The sequence below is a fragment of the Mytilus galloprovincialis genome, chromosome 7, assembly GCF_965363235.1.
Source record: "Mytilus galloprovincialis chromosome 7, xbMytGall1.hap1.1, whole genome shotgun sequence".
Taxonomy (NCBI): domain Eukaryota; kingdom Metazoa; phylum Mollusca; class Bivalvia; order Mytilida; family Mytilidae; genus Mytilus; species Mytilus galloprovincialis.
The window spans coordinates 36,580,298-36,603,763 of NC_134844.1; the positions used below are offsets into that span (position 1 = coordinate 36,580,298).

General features: G+C 31.9%; 1 protein-coding gene across 1 annotated transcript; it reads right to left on the reverse strand.

Annotated features, from left to right (window-relative positions):
• Positions 1-9,431: 9,431 nt before the first annotated feature.
• LOC143084194 (uncharacterized) lies at positions 9,432-23,270 on the reverse strand. Its single transcript, XM_076260606.1, has 8 exons — positions 23,025-23,270; positions 19,273-19,402; positions 14,749-14,874; positions 14,147-14,488; positions 12,846-12,917; positions 12,028-12,171; positions 11,270-11,299; positions 9,432-9,475 (listed from the first exon to the last, which is right to left on the reverse strand). Exons 1-8 carry the CDS (start codon positions 23,268-23,270, stop codon positions 9,432-9,434), a joined length of 1,134 nt encoding a protein of 377 aa, XP_076116721.1.
• Between the last annotated feature and the right edge of the window lie 196 nt (positions 23,271-23,466).

Sequence of the window (23,466 nt, forward strand, 5' to 3'; positions counted from 1 at the left end):
ATAAACTTGAATGTAGACATTTTTAAAGAACCAATCATTAAATTTCGGTTTGGTAATTGTTATGCCGACGTTTTAGTATGAAAAATGTAAGTGGGTTGTTTACACTAAATTTTGAAGTACAACAATACTATTGGAAGAGTTTTATTGACGTTTATATTCATTTATATCTATCTTATTCTTTATAAAAAAGACGATGTGGTATGATTGCCAGTGAAACAACTGTCCACAAGAGACCATAATGACACAGACATTAACAACTTTAGGTTTGCTATTCATATGTAAAATCAAATATAGCTGGGATTTTAATAAATTATAAAAGCATTTAAATAATGAGTACTTTTATAACTGCCGTAAAAGCAATAATAACAGAACTAAACAATTTTCTTTACTATAAATTGTTCGTTTGTAATTTTGTCTCTAATCAAGATGGGTTTTTTTCCCAATCAATATTATGTCACAGTTTGTCATGAATTGTTGCTATATTTTGTCGACCTCAAACTTAATACGTAAATATTGTATTGGTTAGAAATCATACGCCATCTTTTTATTTATATAAATCAAACTTGCTCTACATTTCTATTGATTGTTTGTGCTTGCCACTCATTAGTTTTCAAAACTTATAACGTTCATTGTTGGTCTCTATGATTATTTACCTTTTTGCTTCACCTGTAGATCTATATAAACATATAAATCACCATATAAGACCCGTAAGTAATATTGATCAATTTTATATTAAAAAAATATAAAAACTCGATTCTATCTATAGCTTAATGATTTGTATGTTTCTTTATCTCAAGCAACTTAAACTCTTGAAAGAGCGCATCTGACACACCTCATTTATAAAGTGTAATTTTATCGTTGTACTTTTATCGCATTCCTTTATGTATTTTAAAATGTCTGTCACTGCTCCAGACTTCATTAAACTGACTGAAAGATTATGATTTTAACATATGAACATCAGTCACATATCCTTCCCGTTAGGGGTTTAGTATCATACCATCCTAACATATATGAGAAGAACATAACCCATGTCATGCCAACAACTGTTTTTTAAATAAATGTGTTTAGTTCCGATGCAAAGACCCTAAAAGTGAATCAATATTAACACCAACATACGCAATTTTTAATGAACTGACAACAGCATCGTAACTATATCCCTTCTTAATAAGTCTATTCAAAGGTTTGTTAGTTTCTGAGGTGAATACTGACATCTTTGTGCCTTATAAAGAATATTTCCATAGAAAATGGATGTGAAATACCTGAACGTATAAGAAGTCTGCATGTTGAGCTATATTTACGAATGAATCCCTTATACCGATGATAAAATTTAGTAAATGTTTTGACTAGTTTGTGATATCGAAAATACTGGTGTAATAATTTTTACGTAATTTAATGTGTATCGTAGCAAACTGATTGGAATTGAGTTCATGAATGTGTACATGAGTTTATATGATAGTGCTATATTGATTTATGATGGTGCTAATACCCTTCCATTTCGCTGTGTACATTTTGATGTCGATAGTACTAAAATACCAGTAGTCATTACTTCAGTAATGGCATGAACATACGAGTGTCACGTTATTGACAATTTGCCGTTTTACAACTTTGGAAATAACTCTAATTTAACAGAATATTACATTCTAATCTAAAGCTTATGTTTTTTGTCTGGATCTGGATATATCTTTTGTCCATTTTGTTGAGTAAATCTTAAATTTAATTTAAGATGATTTGAATTGTCAAATATATATATTTTGGCCTCAGGTATCTCGATCTGAGGAAACATTTATTGTAAGAATGGAAGCGCTGTTAAATGCACTGCAATTATAATACGTTTATTGTATATAAGAACATGTTAACGGTAAGCAATTAAACTCTTTTTTATGTTTCTTGCACATACAATTAAGAACGGTTATTTTTGTTTATATTAAAGTCATAAGAAACCTCAAATTAAAAAAAAATAATGCATATGTTTTTTTATAAGTCAATGGATAGTTTTCATTATAAAACTTATGTACATATACTTTTTTCATATTTAGAAGAAGTTTACTTCCAGGAAGCAATTCCCCCGACATATTTTCCGTATGCAAAGTGACCTCAGTGTGACCCATCTCGTAAAAATCCGGTGATCGCAATACGCATGGATGTCCTTAAAATAAACTATTATCTGAATTTACATGTTAAACACGTGCTCAATTTCCATGTTTTTTTTGTTGATTTTTTGTTGATTGTTGACAAACAGGTGACAATCGTTAAACTTCGGTTTCAAAACACGAACTTTAATTACCTGCCATATTTTCACAACAACACTGACCGATTGAAAAAAAAATTGACGCTCTTAGACGAAATTTATGCGAAAGAAAAATGAAAAATTCTTGAACAGAAGACTAAGTTTATGATGTTTGTATGCATTGGTTCAAGAATTGGAAGAACATTATTTTTCACCGGTCATTCGTTTCTTATGACTTTAATGATCTTTTTACCTTTCAGCTTTCTTCTTTCCGCCTGTAGATCTATTAAATATAAATGACTAATTGAAGATATAAAGATTTAATCTTTTGATAGCTAATTTCTTAATATGTTTATTACTTTTATGCAGTTAAAAATCCATTAATTAAGTTTTATTTTTTATGGACTTTTTATCGCATTGCTTTAGTTATGCCAAAACGTCTGTCACTGCGGTTAGACGATATTGGGTTATTTTACACCTTTCATGCTTCAAAGATGTATAGTGATAACTGTGGCAATATGAGAGTCTATTAAGGTATGTTTAACGTATCAAACTGTTTGGAATTGAGTTCATAAATGTGAACATGAGTTTATATGATAGTAGGTGCTAATACCCTACCATTTCGCTTTGTACATTTGATGTCGCCGCTTAATTTACAGTCGTCATTACTTCAGTACTGGCATGAAAGAGGGACGAAAGATACCAAAGGGACAGTCAAACTCATAAATCTAAAACAAACTGACAACGCCATGGCCAAAAACGAAAAAGACAAACAAACAACAGCACACACGACACAACATAGAAAACCAAAGAACAAACAACACGAACCCCACCAAAAAACCAGGGGTGATCTCAGGTGCTCCGGAAGGGTAAGCAGATCCTGCTCCACATGCGGCACCCGTCGTTTTGCTTATGTGATAACAAATCCGGTAAATAGTCTAATTTGGTAGGTCACATTCATGAAAGGGAAGGGGATTGTAGTTACGACGTAAGGAACATATCCGATATCGTTTGTGAAACGGTTATTCCATAACGGTCAACCAACTCGTGATGGCGTCTGTAAAATTTACGAAGGGATGATTTCAACTTCACCATTTGGAACTCTTGGTTCAATAGCTTCCTTGTGAGCAGCAACCCTCTATCAAAAAAATCATGATAGGAAATGAAAGCACGGGAATATCGTATTAATTGGGAGATATATACCTCGTATGCAGGTGCTGCTGGAATGTTGCTACTTAGAAATTGAAAGTTCACAATTAGAAAGCTGAAATCATCTCTTTTGTCGTAAAGTTTTGTTTTCAACCGACCCTCATTGTCAATTTCGAGATGTAAGTCAAGATATGAGGCCGACTTAACTGTATCTGTAGTATCCTTTATCTCTAGCTCGATTGGATAGATGCGTTCCACATAGTCACCAAATTTTGAATTATTTAGTGAAAGAACAACATCTATATAGCAAAAAGTAGAGTTAAAGGATATTGCTAACTTCTTATCTTTCTTCCTAAGAAGTTCCTGCATGAAGTCAGCCTCATAATAATAAAGAAACAAGTCGGCAAGTAGAGGGGCACAGTTTGTTCCCTAAGAATGCAGACAGTCTGTTGAAAAACACATCCTCCGAACGTAACAAATATGTTGTCAATCAAGAAATCAAGCATCTTGATAATATCAGTTTCAGAGAATTTTTTGTTCGAATCAGAGTGATCCTTTACAAAGTAGGATTTATCCCTCCCTAAGACAAGATACTTATATCTACGTTGGCCATTCTTTTTTACGAAGCAAAGCAATACCAACTCTTTCAATTTGTCTTTTAGTTTGGAATGTGGAATACTAGTGTACAGAGTAGAAAAGTCAAATGTTTTAATACTGTTACAAGATGAAAGAGAGTTAGATTGTATGTACTCTAAAAGATATTTGGAATTTTTAAGTATCCACATCTGATTCACGCCCCCTCTAGAATAGGCAGTTTCACAATAACTTTGAAGCCCGTCTTTGATTGCTGATAAAATAGATGTTTATAATTTAGAGAGAGGTTTCGTGGAGCACTTGGAAGACCCAGAAATATACCGTTGCTTGTAAGGGCACTTATGTAGTTTAGGTATCCAATACAGTGATGGCAGATCCAGTTCTTCATCTTTGGTTGAAATATGAACATACGAGTGTCGCGTTATTGTTTTCTGTTTTACAATTTTGGAAATAACTCTTATTTAACAGAATATTACTTTCTCATCTTATGCGAATGTTCTTTGTCTGGATCTGGATATAGCTTTTGTCCATTTTGTTGAGCAACTCTTTAATTTGATTTAAGATGATTTGAATTGTCAAACATTTTGGCCTCAGGTATCCCGATCTGAGGAAACATTTATTGTAAGAATGGAAGCGCTGTTAAATGCACTGCAATTCTAATACGTTTGTTGTATATAAGAACATTTTAACGTTAAGAAATTATACTCTTTATTATGTTTCTTGCACATACGATTAAGAACGGTTATTATTTTTATCTTAATGATTTTTTACCATCCAGCTTTCTTTTTTCCGCCGCATGTAGATCTATAAAATATAAATGACTTATTAAAGACCCTTTAGTAATATTGATAAAGTTTTATATATCTGAAAATATAAAAACTTAATCTATTGATAGCTTATTTCTTAATATGTTTATTATTTTCATGCAGTTAAAAATCCATTTAGTAAGTGTTATTTTCGTGTACTTTTTATTGCATTGCTTTGGATATTTTGAAACGTCTGTCACTGCGGTTAGACCAAATTGGGTTAATTTTACACCTTCCATGCCTCAGAGATGTATAGTGATAACTGCAGCAATATGAGAGTCTATTAAGGTAGGTTTATCGTATCAAACTATTTGGGATTGAGTTCATTAATGTGTACATGAATTTATATGATAGTAGGTGCTAGTACCAATCCATGTCGCTTTGTACATTTGATGTCGCCACTTAACTACCAATAGTCATTACTTCAGTCATTACTGCAGCAATATGAGAGTCTATTAAGGTATGTTCATCATATCAAACTGTTTTGGATTGAGTCCATTGAAGTGTACATGAATTTATATGATAGTAGGTGCTTATATTCATCTATTTCGTTTTGTACATTTGATGTCGCCACCTAACTACCAATAGTCATTACTTCAGTACTGGCATAAACTTACGAGTGTTGCGTTATTGACAATTTGCTGTTTTACAATTTGGGAAATAACTCTAATTTAAAGAATATTGCTTCCTCGGTATTTTTGAACTGCCGTAAAAGCAATTATAGCAGAACTAAACAATGTTCTTTTCTATAAATTGTTCGTTTGTAATTTTGTCTCTTAATCAATATGGTTTTTTCCCAGTCAGAAATATGTCACAGTTTGTCATGATTTGTTGCTATATTTTGGCTACCTTAAATTTAATACGTAAACATTATATTGGTTGGAAATTATACGCCATCTTTTTATTTAAATAAAGTAAACTTGCTCAACGTTTTATTGTTTTTTGTGCTTGCCACTCATTAGTTTTATAAACTTAAAACGTTCTTTTTATTTCTCTATAATTATTTACCTTTATGCTTCGCCTGTAGATGTATAATATATAAATCCCTAATTAAAGACCCGTTAGTAATATTGATTGTATGTTTCTTTTACACAAGCAGCTGAAACTCTTGAAAGAGAGTATCTGACACACCGCATTTATAAAGTGTCATTTTAACGTAGTACTTATTATTGCATTGATTTAGATATTTTAAAACGTCTGTCACTGCGGTTAGACCATATTGGGTTAATTTTACACCTTCCATGCCTCAGAGATGTATAGTGATTACTGCAGCAATATGAGAGTCTATTAAGGTATGTTTATCATATCAAACTGTTTGGGATTGAGTTCATTGATGTGTACATGAATTTAAATGATAGTAGGTGCTAATACCCATCCATTTCGCTTTGTACTTTTGATGTCGCCACTTAACTACCAGTAGTCATTACTTAAGTACTGGCATAAACATACGACTGTCGCGTTATTGACAATTTGCTGTTTAACAATTTGGGAAATAACTCTAATTCAAAGAATATTGCTTCCTCATCTAAAGCTAATGCTATTTTTCTGGATCTGGATATAGCTTTTGTCCATTTTATTGAGCAACTCTTAAATTTGATTTTAAGATGATTTGAATTGTCAAATATTTTGGCCTCAGGTATCTCGATCTGAGGAAACATTTATTGTAAGAATTGAAGCGCTTTTAAATGCACTGCAATTAAAATACGTGTATTGTATATAAGAACATGTTAACGTTAAGCAATTATACTCTTTATTATGTTTCTTGCACATACAATTAAGAACGGTTATTTTTGTTTATCTTATTGATTTTTACCTTCCAGCTTTCCTTTTTCCGCCTGTAGATCTATAAAATATAAATGACTAATTAAAGACCCTTTAGTAATATTGATAAAGTTTATATATCTGAAAATATCAAAACTTAATCTATTGATAGCTTATTTCTTAATATGTTTATTATTTTCATGCAGTTAAAAATCCATTTAGTAAGTGTTATTTTCGTGTACTTTTTATTGCATTGCTTTAGATATTTTGAAACGTCTGTCACTGCGGTTAGACCAAATATGGTTAATTTTACACCTTTCATGCCTCAGAGATGTATAGTGATAACTGCAGCTTTATGAGAGTCTATTATGGTATGTTCATCGTTTCAAACTATTTGGGATTGAGTTCATTAATGTGTACATGAATTTATATGATAGTAGGTGCTAGTACCCATCCATTTCGCTTTGTACATTTGATGTCGCCACTTAACTACCAATAGTCATTACTTCAGTCATTACTGCAGCAATATGAGAGTCTATTAAGGTATGTTCATCGTATCAAACTGTTTGGGATTGAGTTCATTGATGTGTACATGAATTTATATGATAGTAGGTGCTAATACTCATCTATTTCGCTTTGTACATTTGATGTCGCCACTTAACTACCAATGGTCATTACTTCAGTACTGGCATAAACTTACGAGTGTTGCGTTATTGACAATTTGCTGTTTTACAATTTGGGAAATAACTCTAATTCAAAGAATATTGCTTCCTCATCTAAAGCTAATGCTATTTTTCTGGATCTGGATATAGCTTTTGTCCATTTTGTTGAGCAACTCTTAAATTTGATTTTAAGATGATTTGAATTGTCAAATATTTTGGCCTCAGGTATCTCGATCTGAGGAAACATTTATTGTAAGAATGGAAGCGCTTTTAAATGCACTGCAATTAAAATACGTGTATTGTATATAAGAACATGTTAACGTTAAGCAATTATACTCTTTATTATGTTTCTTGCACATACAATTAAGAACGGTTATTTTTGTTTATCTTATTGATTTTTACCTTCCAGCATTCCTTTTTCCGCCTGTAGATCTATAAAATATAAATGACTTATTAAAGACCCTTTAGTAATATTGATAATGTTTATATATCTGAAAATATAAAAACTTAATCTATTGATAGCTTATTTCTTAATATGTTTATTATTTTCATGCAGTTAAAAATCCATTTATTAAGTGTTATTTTCGTGTACTTTTTATTGCATTGCTTTAGATATTTTGAAACGTCTGTCACTGCGGTTAGACCAAATATGGTTAATTTTACACCTTCCATGCCTCAGAGATGTATAGTGATAACTGCAGCATTATGAGAGTCTATTAAGGTATGTTCATCGTATCAAACTATTTGGGATTGAGTTCATTAATGTGTACATGAATTTATATGATAGTAGGTGCTAGTACCCATCCATTTCGCTTTGTACATTTGATGTCGCCACTTAACTACCAATAGTCATTACTTCAGTCATTACTGCAGCAATATGAGAGTCTATTAAGGTATGTTCATCGTATCAAACTGTTTGGGATTGAGTTCATTGATGTGTACATGAATTTATATGATAGTAGGTGCTAATACTCATCTATTTCGCTTTGTACATTTGATGTCGCCACTTAACTACCAATGGTCATTACTTCAGTACTGGCATAAACTTACGAGTTTTGCGTTACTGACAATTTGCTGTTTTACAATTTGGGAAATAACTCTAATTTAAAGAATATTGCTTCCTCGGTATTTTTGAACTGCCGTAAAAGCAATTATAGCAGAATTAAACAATGTTCTTTACTATAAATTGTTCGTTTGTAATTTTGTCTCTAATCAATATGGTTTTTCCCCAGTCAGAAATATGTCACAGTTTGTCATGATTTGTTGCTATATTTTGGCGACCCTAAATTTAATACGTAAACATAATATTGGTTGGAAATTATACGCCATCTTTTTATTTAAATAAAGTAAACTTGCTCAACGTTTTATTGTTTTTTGTGCTTGCCACTCATTAGTTTTATAAACTTAAAACGTTCTTTTTATGTCTCTATATTTATTTACCTTTATGCTTCGCCTGTAGATGTATAATATATAAATACCTAATCAAAGACCCGTAAGTAATATTGATTGTATGTTTCTTTTACACAAGCAGCTGAAACTCTTGAAAGAGAGTATCTGACACACCGCATTTATAAAGTGTAATTTTAACGTAGTACTTATTATTGCATTGCTTTAGATATTTTAAAACGTCTGTCACTGCGGTTAGACCATTTTGGGTTAATTTTACACCTTCCATGCCTCAGAGATGTATAGTGATAACTGCAGCAATATGAGAGTCTATTAAGGTATGTTTATCGTATCAAACTGTTTGGGGTTGAGTTCATTGATGTGTATATGAATTTATATGATAGTAGGTGCTAATACCCATCCATTTCGCTTTGTACATTTGATGTCGCCACTTAACTACCAGTAGTCATTACTTCAGTACTGGCATAAACATACGAGTGTCGCGTTATTGACAATTTGCTGTTTAACAATTTGGGAAATAACTCTAATTCAAAGAATATTGCTTCCTCATCTAAAGCTAATGCTATTTTTCTGGATCTGGATATAGCTTTTGTCCATTTTGTTGAGCAACTCTTAAATTTGATTTTAAGATGATTTGAAATGTCAAATATTTTGGCCTCAGGTATCTCGATCTGAGGAAACATTTATTGTAAGAATGGAAGCGCTGTTAAATGCATTGCAATTAAAATACGTGTATTGTATATAAGAACATGTTAACGTGAAGCAATTATACTCTTTATAATGTTTCTTTCACATACAATTAAGAACGGTTATTTTTTTTTTATCTTATTGATTTTTACCTTCCAGCTTTCTTTTTTCCGCCTGTAGATCTATAAAATATAAATGACTTATTAAAGACCCTTCAGTAATATTGATAAAGTTTTATATATCTGAAAATATAAAAACTTAATCTATTGATAGCTTATTTCTTAATATGTTTATTATTTTCATGCAGTTAAAAATCCATTTATTAAGTGTTATTTTTGTGTACTTTTTATTGCATTGCTTTAGATATTTTGAAACGTCTGTCACTGCGGTTAGACCAAATTGGGTTAATTTTACACTTTCCATGCCTCAGAGATGTATAGTGATAACTGCAGCAATATGAGTCTATTAAGGTAGGTTTATCGGATCAAACTGTTTGGGATTGAGTTCATTGATGTGTATTTGAATTTATAAGATAGTAGGTGCTAATACCCATACATTTGATGTCGCCACTTAACTACCAATAGTCATTACTTCAGTCATTACTGCAGCAATATGAGAGTCTATAATGGTATGTTCATCATATCAAACTGTTTGGGATTGAGTTCATTGATGTGTACATGAATTTATATGATAGTAGGTGCTAATACTCATCTATTTTGCTTTGTACATTTGATGTCGCCACTTTACTACCTATAGTCATTACTTCAGTACTGGCATAAACTTACGAGTGTTGCGTTATTGACAATTTGCTGTTTTACAATTTGGGAAATAACTCTAATTTAAAGAATATTGCTTCCTCGGTATTTTTTAGCTGCCGTAAAAGCGATTATAGCAGAACTAAACAATGTTCTTTACTATAAATTGTTCGTTTGTAATTTTGTCTCTAATCAATATGGTTTTTTCCCAGTCAGAAATATGTCACAGTTTGTCATGAATTGTTGCTATATTTTGGCTACCTTAAATTTAATACGTAAACATTATATTGGTTGGAAATTATACGCCATCTTTTTATTTAAATAAAGTAAACTTGCTCAACGTTTTATTGTTTTTTATGCTTGCCACTCATTAGTTTTATAAACTTAAAACGTTCTTTTTATGTCTCTATAATTATTTACCTTTATGCTTCGCCTGTAGATGTATAATACATAAATCAAAGACCCGTAAGTAATATTGATTGTATGTTTCTTTTACACAAGCAGCTGAAACTCTTGAAAGAGAGTATCTGACACACCGCATTTATAAAGTGTAATTTTAACGTAGTACTTATTATTGCATTGCTTTAGATATTTTAAAACGTCTGTCACTGCGGTTAGACCATATTGGGTTAATTTTACACCTTCCATGCCTCAGAGATGTATAGTGATAACTGCAGCAATATGAGAGTCTATTAAGGTATGTTTATCGTATCAAACAGTTTGGGATTGAGTTCATTGATGTGTACATAAATTTATATGATAGTAGGTGCTAATACCCATCCATTTCGCTTTGTACATTTGATGTCGCCACTTAACTACCAATATTCATTACTTCAGTACTGGCATAAACATACGAGTGTCGCGTTATTGACAATTTGCTGTTTAACAATTTGGGAAATAACTCTAATTCAAAGAATATTGCTTTCTCATCTAAAGCTAATGCTATTTTTTTCTGGATCTGGATATAGCTTTTGTCCATTTTGTTGAGCAACTCTTAAATTTGATTTTAAGATGATTTGAATTGTCAAATATTTTGGCCTCAGGTATCTCGATCTGAGGAAACATTTATTGTAAGAACGGAAGCGCTGTTAAATGCACTGCAATTAAAATACGTGTATTGTATATAGGAACATGTTTACGTTAAGCAATTATACTCTTTATTATGTTTCTTGCACATACAATTAAGAACGGTTATTTTTTTTTATCTTAATGATTTTTTACCTTCCAGCTTTCTTTTTTCCGCCTGTAAATCTATAAAATATAAATGACTAATTAAAGACCCTTTAGTAAAAAGTAAAAACTTAATCTATTTATAGCTTATTTCTTAATATGTTTAAAATTTTCATGCAGTTAAAAATCCATTGATTAAGTGTTATTTTCATGTTCTTTTTATTGCACTACTTTAGATATGTCAAAACGTCTGTCACTGCGGTTAGACGATATTGGGTTAATTTTACACCTTCCATGCTTCATAGATGTATATTGATAACTGTAGCAAATATGAAAGTCTATCAAGGTTTTTTATCGTATCAAATCGTTTGGGATTAATTTCAATAATTCAGACTTGTGTTTATATGAAAGTATGTGCTGGTACGCATCCGATCTTGCTGTGTAGATTTTGATGTTACCTCTAAACAACTAGCAGTCAATACATTGGTACATACATGAAAATACGAGTGTCTTTTTGCGTTATTGACAATTTGCTGTTTCACAATATGGAAATTATTCATATTAAATGTATATTACTTCCTTATCTAAAGCTGTTGTTGCTCAGCTGGATCTTGCTAAATATTTTATCCATTTTGTTGAGCATCTTTTTAATTTGAACTGCAATATAATTTTGTCTCTGATATTACTGAAGAGACATTCATTGTATAAACGCTAGTGCTGTAATAAACTGCAATTATCACACGTTTATTGTATATAAGAACATGTTTATATTAAGTAATTTAACTATTTATTATGTGTATTGTACATACCTAGCATATTTCTCATGATAACTATTTCATGTTTTTCGTTCTGTTCCTCTAGGGCCTTGATTCTCATGTCCTTATTGTCACACAACTGACAAAATGTTTTAGTTAAAGGTTTTGTGGTTTCAAGCTGGAAAACTTCTGATGTTTCTTTCAAAAATAATGATAATGATAAGTATTCATAAAAAATATTAAATGGAAGTGAAGGTAAGAAGATTATAACACTAGAATCCATCACTTTCCCCCTTTTTTATTTTTTGAAAAACGAATCATTCCTCATAATATTTTGGAAATCCTACATTTCGATTAATAAAATGTATATATAGATAATACATGACATGGCACTTGATACCTTAGAGTTATCTTATTTTATATGACATAAAATGAGCTATTGCACGTTAATACATTGTTTCGCTAAAGGAAGGATGAGCGTTAAACTAGAGTTAAAACTTTTGTTAATTGCCATCATATATGCTTGTGTAATGTAATTAAACGTATCTGTAATTGAACAAACAGTTGAGTGATGTTACAATTTACTTTTTGTGCGCTTGTGTTGCTGTCATATAGATATATTTAAAAAGCTATAATTTTATATTATTGACGTCTTGAACTTTTTTTACTTTAATTGGTCTTTTTCGACCCCTTCTTTGACAGCAAATACAGTTTGAATATCGACTAACATGTTTTACTGTATGTCACCTCCAGTAAATAGTTATAGAACAGTTTTTTTTTAAATTGGTTGATTGCTGTACCTTTTTTTGAGTAAGTGTCCAGTTTCGGTCGGGACATAATTCCTTCTACATTTCCTGCAGATAAATACTAACCAGGTAGTTGTGTTGTATCATTGTCGGCATTCCATTCTTTTGCGAATAAACATTTTACAACTGCAAACTGATCTACAAAACACAATACGAAAGTACTCAATACCGCTGTTATATATATATATATATAAATAGAAGATGTGGTATAATTGCAAAATGAGACAACTCTCTACAAGAGCCCAAAATGACACAGAAATTAACAACTATAGGTCACCATACGGACTGCAACAATCTTCAAAGCCCATACCACATGTAGATTTACTGTGAATAAGCTGTGCTTTATACATAAACTTTAAAGACTAAAACAAAACAAAATGTGCCACAAGGTATGGTACTACATGTATGTGTGTGTGTTGTAAATAATGATTCAATAAAGATTATATAATAAGTAAATCCTATAAATTTGAAATTCAGTTCCTTTGGCAAATTCGAATAACTTTGTATGTAGAACCTTTCCTGCTGTTTATGTACTTGGATCGTTTATCTTTGAAGTCATGTGAAGTCTATTCCAATTACAATATTAAATATAGGGGAACTGCAAAGGTAGTATATCAATTACCCATTTAAAAATATGTATGAGAGACACATACTGACTGAATCGTTTTCCATATTTCAGAGTTTAAATATTTTATTCACGAAAAGGAAATTGTGATTGCAAACATAAGACATTGAAAGTATTGACTAGGAAACAGAATGCATACTAAAAAATTGATTAAGGACTTTCCTTTTTTAATTTTCCACGGAGTTAAGTATTTTTTGTGATTTTACTTTTTATAACACGAATATTTCATTATGCTGTTAAGATAAAACTTATACTGAGATATAATAGTTCTTTCTTTTTTATCAGTTAAAAGGTGTTTTAGTGAAGCAGGTGTCTTATAATTGAAATGTCAAAATCTGGTTGTCTTAGTAATGTCGAATACGTTTTTGCCATGCATCACCCAAAGTGACCCACTAATAACATAAAACGTTTTTTTTTATAATTTTTCTGTTATCTTCCATCTGTTATTTTCACTGCTTTTTTAAAACTATGGTGTTGTCATCCTGTTTTTGACAAATTCAAGTTTTCGTTGCTGCGGCATATTTGATACCTTCGATTTTAAATTAAAATGTGTTTTTTCAAATGTTTTAACCATTCATTGCCAAAAACAAAAGGATAAACATGCACCACTTAATAGTTAAAACAGCACGATGAGTATGTTATTACTTCATTTGATTGTAATACACCGCTAAGAATAAAACACCTATCTTTGTTGTATATAATATAACCAGTATTTCTGTTTTATAAGTACGGAGATGCATACCTTCTGTAAGAGGACTTTCAACCTTCAAATTAACAGTTACAGTATCTTCAATATCTGCGTCAATTCCACCCACTTTTTGCATAACTCGAACTAATGTAAGGATGGCTGCTTTAAAATTTTCTACACTATGTAAAATTCCAGGTGTAGCTTTCAATTCTAAAATGATGCTGTTGACTTTTTTCCCAGTAATTTCAATTGTTTCTGTCACTGCTTCTTCTGATAAGCAGTCATTTTTAGTTTGAATTTTAATTTCTAGCGGAAGATTTTCAATGATTTCATTTTCTTTGTCTGCAGTCACGTGTGTTTGATTAACTGTAGCAGTGAAGTCGACTTTTATGTTATCTGAAATAGAAATGTCTAAGGTGTGCTATTTAGCTTTGATGTTATAACTTCTAATTTATAACTTCTAATTTAGGAATATAGAACTATCAAACTGCTTTTTTTTTAAACTTCGTAATACAGCCTATTGTTCAATGCATAAAGTTTGCTTAACATAAAATGTTACGCATTTCCCCATTTTATAATGGTCTGTAGTACTCATAGTAGTTTTGAAAATGATATCTTTTGTTTTTTCTAGTTGACAGACAATCTTAGTTTCTTACCTGGAGATTCTATAGACTTTTCTATTTGACCCGTGTTCATAACAAGGTCAACCTTTTGTTTATCAATGTAACCTATCATAATTGTCATCAATTCTTTTAGGTCTGTCTTCACATCCATAACTTCATCTAAAATGAAGATCAAAATGAACATGATAAATAAAACATTATATCAGGAACAAAATGTTTACTTTTATATTTGTTTAATTAAGCAATAATTGGCTGCTTACGTTTAATGCCGTTTTCACCTTCTTGTGTGCTAATAGGTTAGCTGTAACATTATGCACATACTGTTGATTTATATCTTTCGTTTGATACAAATTTTCGTGGATTTCCTGAGTACAAGTAAACCACGAAATCAAATGTTCAACTAATGTCAAATGTTCTCTAGGCTTGTATGCAGACCTCGGCAAAACCACGAAATTGAATATCCACAAAGAAACAAGTTTTCCTTTATCTACGGAAATTGGTACCCACGGACATAAATAAATCCACAGTCTGTAGACATTTTTCACTTGCTTTATGTCGTTTAAAATGCAGTAGACTTCCATATAGATATTTCGTTCACAAATTTTGACATTTTCAGAAAATTCAGGTTTTAATTGCAACTGCAATGTAAATCTAGATTGTCTGTCCATACCATTGTAAAACAGAGAGAACAAATACAGAAAAGAACATACCCATGCAGATGCAATTATCTAGTTTTTGTTTGATCAAGAAGTCAAATCTTACTTCGATATGGACATATTCCTATATCAATGACTCATAGATGGAAATTATCTAAATGCCATAGGGGTAAATTCAGTGAATGAATTTATGTCATCAGGAAACGCCCATTTGGGAGAGAGCTTTCTGTGTAACACTGAAGTCCTGTGTTCTTCTGATTGGTAAATAATGTTTGAAATAAATATGTTTGCATTAAAGTCGACTTAATCTTACTTACAGAGAATATATACATAACCTTCTTATATTTAAATGAGTGGCAGAATAATTAAATATATATATAAGTGACGTTCTCCTTTTTCCGTTCAGTTAGTATTAAATTTTCACATTTATCTTAAATTCAAATAACTCAGATCACCTTACTCAACGATTTGCTACAGATCTATAGCTTTTCGTGAAAGTTGTGTTGCTGAAAACTACATTGAAAAAAACTATATTCATGATAATTTTTATTTTCCTTTTTTCAATTAATTTTTAATATTCGCTCATAAATTTGAATTCTCTGAGGTGATATGGATATGCGGAGAATGATCATTTCCGTTACTTAGAAATACTTCATTCATTGTACCGTAAAAGATGGCTTTCAGAAATATGGGAATGAAGTTTATTCAACCAGTATTGCTCATGAGATTCAGGTTCCTAAACATTCTGAAGATTCACTCCGAAACCCTTAATACCAATACTAACAATGTTTCAACCTTCATCGTCAATTTCTTCGTCTGTTGAATCCTTTCAGATTTTTCTGCAATACCGTGTTGTTTTTATGAAGGGTTGTGGCATCATTTTTGTTTTGAAAGGAAAGTTACTCCTTACTAACCCCATATGGTAACTAACCATGTATTTTTTGGGGACACCTTATATCAAATATACATAGTCAGCACGTGTAGTCCTTTAACCAATTATATATCTATAAATCTATATATAGTCTATTTCATATCTTAATGAAGATTAAAAATTGACAAGGAGGGTCAGTTGAAAACAAAATGAACGACAAAAAATATGATTTCAGCTTACCAATTGTGAATTTTCTTGTCAATGTCAAAATCCCTACAATGCAGTCCATTCCTTAGAAATAATACGATAATTTAAAGGGTTCGTTTGTTTATTATTATGGTTGGTTTTATATAAGAATGCTACACGGAAACATTTAGCTCAGGATTCTAGGCTGTAAATTTAAATTTTCTACGTTTTTTAAAGATGTCATCACAACTCGTTTTCAACTGACCCTCCTTGTCAATTTTTAATCTTCATTAAGATATGAAATAGACTAATCTGTATCGGTTTTAACATCTATCTAAAGTTCGATGTGAAAGAGGCGTTCAACGTAATCACCAGACTTACGAATATATACATCATCTGTAAAGCGTAACTGCGAGTTTCAGGATAGTGTCAACTTTTTTTATTCTTCCCCACAAACTAATTTATGCAGTCGCCATGACGAGGAGTACAATTGTCTCCCGTGGTTGAATATGGGGTTGAAGATAAAAACAAAGTCAGAAAGCCAAATTGTTCTAATTCCGTCTGTAGTCAATACTTTTGAATATATTTCCTATTTAGTGTTTAAATAGATTTCCATTAAATAATACCAATGCTTCGATTTTCATATTCATGAAGTTTGAATAAGCTACTCTTAAAGTTACAGTAATTTCACAAATAGTTCATGATGGTCTTGATGTATAGATTCTGCGTACTGACGTTTTTTATCATCTTAACAACGTGTAATATTGTTCTTTCATTTGTCTTAGTTTTATTATTAATATTACTTTTACTGTTTGGTTTCAGTTCTGTGATATCCATATGACGTGGCTCGGTTCTTATACATCCCGTCAATGTGTTTATATTATCTTTCATTTTTATTGATGTGTTTTGTGTGTGTGACAGTTTGCATTCTTTTGTTTTATATGACACGATTATGTACTTTTTTTAAAAATCCCTCCAATGTGTTATTGTTCTACTATATGTCATTATGTTATAGTTCTACTATTCTGCTCAAATCCCGGTCTGTTTCTGAAATGAGTTCTACCATACTTTTTGATTTTTTAACCCTGTATACCACCATTCCCCATATGAAATTGTATTTTTTTTGAAAAACCATTGAACGCCAAAATTATTTCATTTTTCTTCATATGTGACGTTTACATTTTATGACGTCAAAATACGCGAAGCAATGCATGTGGTTTTTAAATCTGATAAATCCTTTTTGTGCTCTTTTGTTAAATAATTGTTTGTTTTGAGATTGTGACACAGTAATGACTGCTGTAATCATATTTGACTATTTTACCTATTATGTCTGTTTTGTTCACATATCGTTAAGAATATAATGGAATTTGACATAACTGTCATATACGTGAGAGGTTTAGTGCTATTACAACAGGTTCAATCCAACATTTTCTACATTTGAAAATGCGTGTACCAAGTCAGGAAATGGCAGTTGTTGTTCAATCGTTTGATGTGTTTTATCATTTGAATTTGACATTTGATTAGGGACTTTACGTTTTGAATTTCGATATTTCAGAGTTCAGTATTTTTATGAGTTTACCTTTGACAGATAATTAACTGAAAAAGTCGTTGAATGGTTTAAAATATTGTCTTAACTTTTATCTCTCTCGTCCGTTGGTGTACTTAAATTGACATACCGGAGGAGCCGAGTAGAAGATTTTTCATATTTCTGGTACCTATGACATCTATTTATACCAATTTTAATAACAAGCTTACATATACGAATTGAAGGTAGTTTCATGGTATACCGCCATCTTGGATTGTACAATCACAGTACAAAATCGGTCTAGTTATTTGCCCAAATCAGCAAATTTGGAAATAGATTTGCAATTTCATGGTTAGACTGTTTATTTATATAACGAAAACTTGCTAATTTGTTGTATTATTCAAAATATTTTAACAAATATCAACCTTTTGGGTTTTTAAAATCATTTTTTCAAATGAGCCAGTTAAGGGGAGATAACTCTTAAATCACAAAATTTATACTAGGCTTATAGGGAACTTTTTTTCTTGTGGCAAGAAAACTAGTTCGGTGACACTATGTTTCTTTTTATTTTCTTAAAACATATTATAAAACCTATCTTCTCACAATTTATTTCAAAATTCTATCTCATAGAACTTTTTTTATGCACTGTTATGTGTTTTTTCATAAACAAACGTACCACATTTTGGCAATTTTCAACGACTCATAGCTTGAAAGATAGCACGGTGACCAATACGTTTTATTATATTTTTGAAAAAAGCATAGGCAAATCTTCATTTTGTCAAGTTATAAGAAATTCTGTCTCAAAACATATTTACTTTATGATCTACCTTAATATGAAGGTAAGATGAGTGTTACAAAAGAATATATATTTGAAATGTGCAATTATTTTAAATGAGTAGATAAACTCGTCATAGATACCAGGATTAAAAGTTTGGGCGCCGGACGCGTATTTAATCTAGACAGACGCATCAATGAAACTCGAATCAAACATTTTTAAAAAGCCATATCAAGTCCAAAGCTGAAGTGCATCGAGGACCTTAAATTTAAAAAATGGTTTGCGAAATGGCGCTAAGATAAAATTCCTTATTATTTCGAAAATTCGGTGTTTTGTAAACAATAAATTGAAATTTATCAATTCCAACTCATGCCAACACAGAATTGCTAAATAGTGGCATAAAAGATATCAAAAGGCAGCATTTTTTTTTTAAATCCTATTGTTCTAGCAAAATAACAGAATGGTAAAGGATGACCGATTGAAATAATATTGATATGATTAAGATTGTAGCTGTAAGGTAATAGTGCGTAATTATTCTGTTTACCTTTAAACTCCTGGAAAGTGTCATTCATGTAAGATTTCGTCTTGTTAATTTCACTCTTGAGACATTTCTCCAATTCACAATTTCTATCCGTTATAAGTTTTTCAATATCATCAATTTTAAGTGGGGTGACCTAAAATTGATAATGAGATATTATATATTAAAAAGTTTATTCACAATAGAAGTATAGTGCTTATAAATAAGATAATGTCATATTTGTAAATGATAGCTAGTATCAGGAGCAGAAATAGTTCTGTATCAGTATCAAAGCTTTTAATTTGTGAAATCATTTTATTGTAGAGAAACATTTTAGTATGACTGTTTTGCTGAGTGCTATTAGACGTGTCTCTGTGTTTATTTATCAAAAGAGGGACGAAAGATACCAAAGGGACAGTCAAACTCATAAATCTAAAACAAACTGACAACGCCATGGCTAAAAATGAAAAAGACAAACAGAAAAACAATAGTACACACGACACAACATAGAAAACTAAAGAATAAACAACACGAACCCCACCAAAAACTTGGGGTGATCTCAGGTGCTCCGGAAGGGTAAGCAGATCCTGCTCCACATGTGGCACCCGCCGTGTTGCTTATGTGATTACAAATCCGGTAAATAGTCTAGTTCGGTAGGTCACATTCATGAAAGGGAAGGGGATTGTAGTTACGACGTAAGGAACATATCCGATATCATTTGTGAAACGGTTATTCCATAACGGTCAACCAACTCGTGATGGCGTCCAAAAAATTTACGAAGGGATGATTTCAACTTCACCATTTGGAACTCTTGGTTTAATAGCTTCCTTGTGAGCAGTAACCCTCTATCAAGAAAATCATGATAGGAAATGCAAGCATGGGAATATCGTATCAATTGGGAGATATATACCCCGTATGCAGGTGCTGCTGGAATGTTGCTACTTAGAAATGGAAAGTTCACAATTGGAAAGCTGAAATCATCTCTTTTGTCGTAAAGTTTTGTTTTCAACCGACCCTCATTGTCAATTTCTAGATGTAAGTCAAGATATGAAGCCGACTTAACTGTATCTGTCGTATCCTTTATCTCCAATTCGATGGGATAGATGCGTTCCACATAGTCACCAAATTTTGAATTGTTTAGTGAAAGAACGTCATTTATATAGCGGAAAGTAGAGTTAAAGGATATTGCTAACTTCTTATCTTTCTTCCTAAGAAGTTCCTGCATGAAGTCAGCCTCATAATAATAAAGAAACAAGTCGGCAAGTAGAGGGGCATAATTTGTTACCATTGGGATGCCGACAGTCTGTTGAAAAACACGTCCTCCGAACGTTACAAATATGTTGTCAATCAAGAAATCAAGCATCTTGATAATATCGGTTTCAGAGAATTTTTTGTTTGAATCAGAGTGATTCTTTACAAAGTATGATTTATCCCTCCCTAAGACCAGATACTTGTATCTACGTTGGCCATTCTTTTTTATGAAGCAAAGTAATACCAACTCTTTCAATTTGTCTTTTAGTTTGGAATGTGGAATACTTGTGTAAAGAGCAGAAAAGTCAAATGTTTTAATACTGTTACAAGATGAAAGAGAGTTAGATTGTATGTACTCTAAAAGAGCTTTGGAATTTTTAAGTATCCACATCTGATTCACGCCACCTCTAGAATAGGCAGTTTCACAATAACTTTGAAGCCCGTCTTTGATTGCTGATAAAATAGATGTTAATAATTTAGAAAGAGGTGTCGTGGAGCACTTGGAAGACCCAGCAATATACCGTTGTTTGTAAGGACACTTATGTAGTTTAGGTATCCAATACAGTGATGGAAGATCCAGTTCTTCATCTTTGGTTGAAATACCAAAGGAACAAAGAACAGACCTATGATTATCCAGGATTTCCTCTTTGGTAAGTGTCGTGAGGGTATATGTTGAATTTCCAAGTGAATTGTCTATACCTAATTCGTTTATCAAGCAATTAATGTAGTGACTTTTACAGACAAAAACGATGTTATTTGGGGCTTTGTCTGCGGGGACAATAACATATTTATCATGGAGGTCGGATAAGTGTTTAGCAACATTTGGGTCTTTACAGATTGACGTAGCATGGGCATTGATAGACCCATTCAGTTTCTTAATTCTGATTTGTATTAACGACCTCACTGCCTTAATCCATTCGGATAGAGTGTCTACATCTTCCTTTTCACGTTTAGCCCATTGCCTGGCATAATCCTCGACTGAATCCATCAAAATTTTAAAGTTGTATTTCCAATTGATGGATTTAGGCTCACGATATTTCGGACCTTTCGATAACACATTTCGTAGAGAAGTGTTATTAACAATGTTAAGGTCACCGGTAAAAACGTGGCCAGCAGGATTATATGTGAATTGGGAACTAGCACAAGTGCAATCAGGAGGTTTAGACTTGAAGTCGTCAATATCGAGATTCTGCAAAACGCGTTTGTAATTGAAAATTTTAGTTGCAATAGGTTTGGTATAGGTATAAGAAATTATTGGTACAGACTGGTCTTTGAAATAAGGAGGTATTTTCGATTGAACTAATTTATGATGAAGGATATTGCCTAGGTTGACGCCATCGAGACCTTTGTTGGCAAAGGAAAGATTTAGAAAAGATCTTTTCTCTTTTTCGTCTTTTCCAATGCGAACTGGCTTGAAAAGTCTGTGACTTTCAATATCCGAAATTATAGCTTGAAGTTTGTATTGGTTTGAATGAGGGTTTGTAACAGTGGATTCCAAACATAAATTGAACAGAGAATGAAGTTTTGAAAGGGGTAATGAATAAAGTTTCGTGCGAATGTGATGAATACCTAACGGCTTTTGTATGAATGACAGCAAGTCATTAATAGAGACATCATGCAGAGAAGGTGATGTATAATGACGATGACCATGACTGCGTCAACGTCGAGGAGTCGAGTTGAAAATATTCATCACATTCACCGAGTTACACGAAGGACTAGATAGAATACCTGTACCATCAATTTTGTCATTGCAGCCATACGGTGTTGCAGTTCCCAATTGTCTAATCCAGTAGTCTTCTTTTTGTCTACGGAGGGTCGTTGAAAGATTAGGATTGTTAGAGCTATGGTTTATCTTTTTGATAATGCGAACTGTCATAGAAACGATGGAATGATCGGGCTGATTGAAATGCTGGTATCAAACGTTAATGTGTAATACTTAATCACAAAGTTTTATATGTAATTCTGATATTGGATTGTGTCAGATCGTTTGTAGTTGTGATTCTATTTCTTATTTTATATTCGTATGTAAAAGTAAAGATAATTATTCACTCAATTCATTTGAATGTTTTTAGTTTAAAGCATTTATGTGCACAGGATTTTTTTGTTTTACCAAGTTTAATATTCAAAGAAAGGGCGACATAGTTAGTTTCATTAATTTTATTGCAATTGTTATAAAATACATCCTAGAACATAATAAGCAATCTAGGCTCTGTAGATTCCATGTGCTTATATGGATCAGAAGGTCAAGGTTAGGGTTACGTGTATTCTTATCACAACAACAATGCTTCATGGCATAGTCCTTTACATACTTAAAATGGACAAGCACAAACTTGACGACATGTTTTGAAAAGCGTTGGAAATGGTAGACGAGACAAAAGATAAAGGCAATAGTATAACCCAAAGTGCTTACATGTATCAGTTTGATAAAGGTTTTAAAATGAGGTATCGATCTAGTTAAATGCATTGATCGTTCCGACCCCCGGAACCCCCAAACCCATCCCCCGATCCGCCAATAATTAAAAACCTACCGTCTGAATGGCATGGAGGATCTTATTTGACTCTGCTTTCATTTTTTCAATAACTTTTGCAGATTCTATTCCATTTAATTTACAATTCTTTAATGTTTCAACTTGCATTTCAACAATGTCTTTGTAGCATTTTGGTTCTGCAAGCAACACGACTGCACTTTCCAAATCACTCCAATATTTTTCTAATTCATCTACTGAGTAACTGTGTGATGATGATGGATGACAAATTGCACTTCTGATAGACATTATGTTCATTAGTGAATTTCCTTCCAGTGTTGATAATGAACTGCTGTTCCATAAGAAAAAATTGAGATCGCTTAGATCTAATTCATCAAGAGAAATCCCAGCATTAGTTTCAAATCGATCCAGACAATCTTGTGTGTTTTGTTCTGCTGTCTTATTGTACATTTTATTGAAGATTTTCTTATCCATGGTTCCGGGG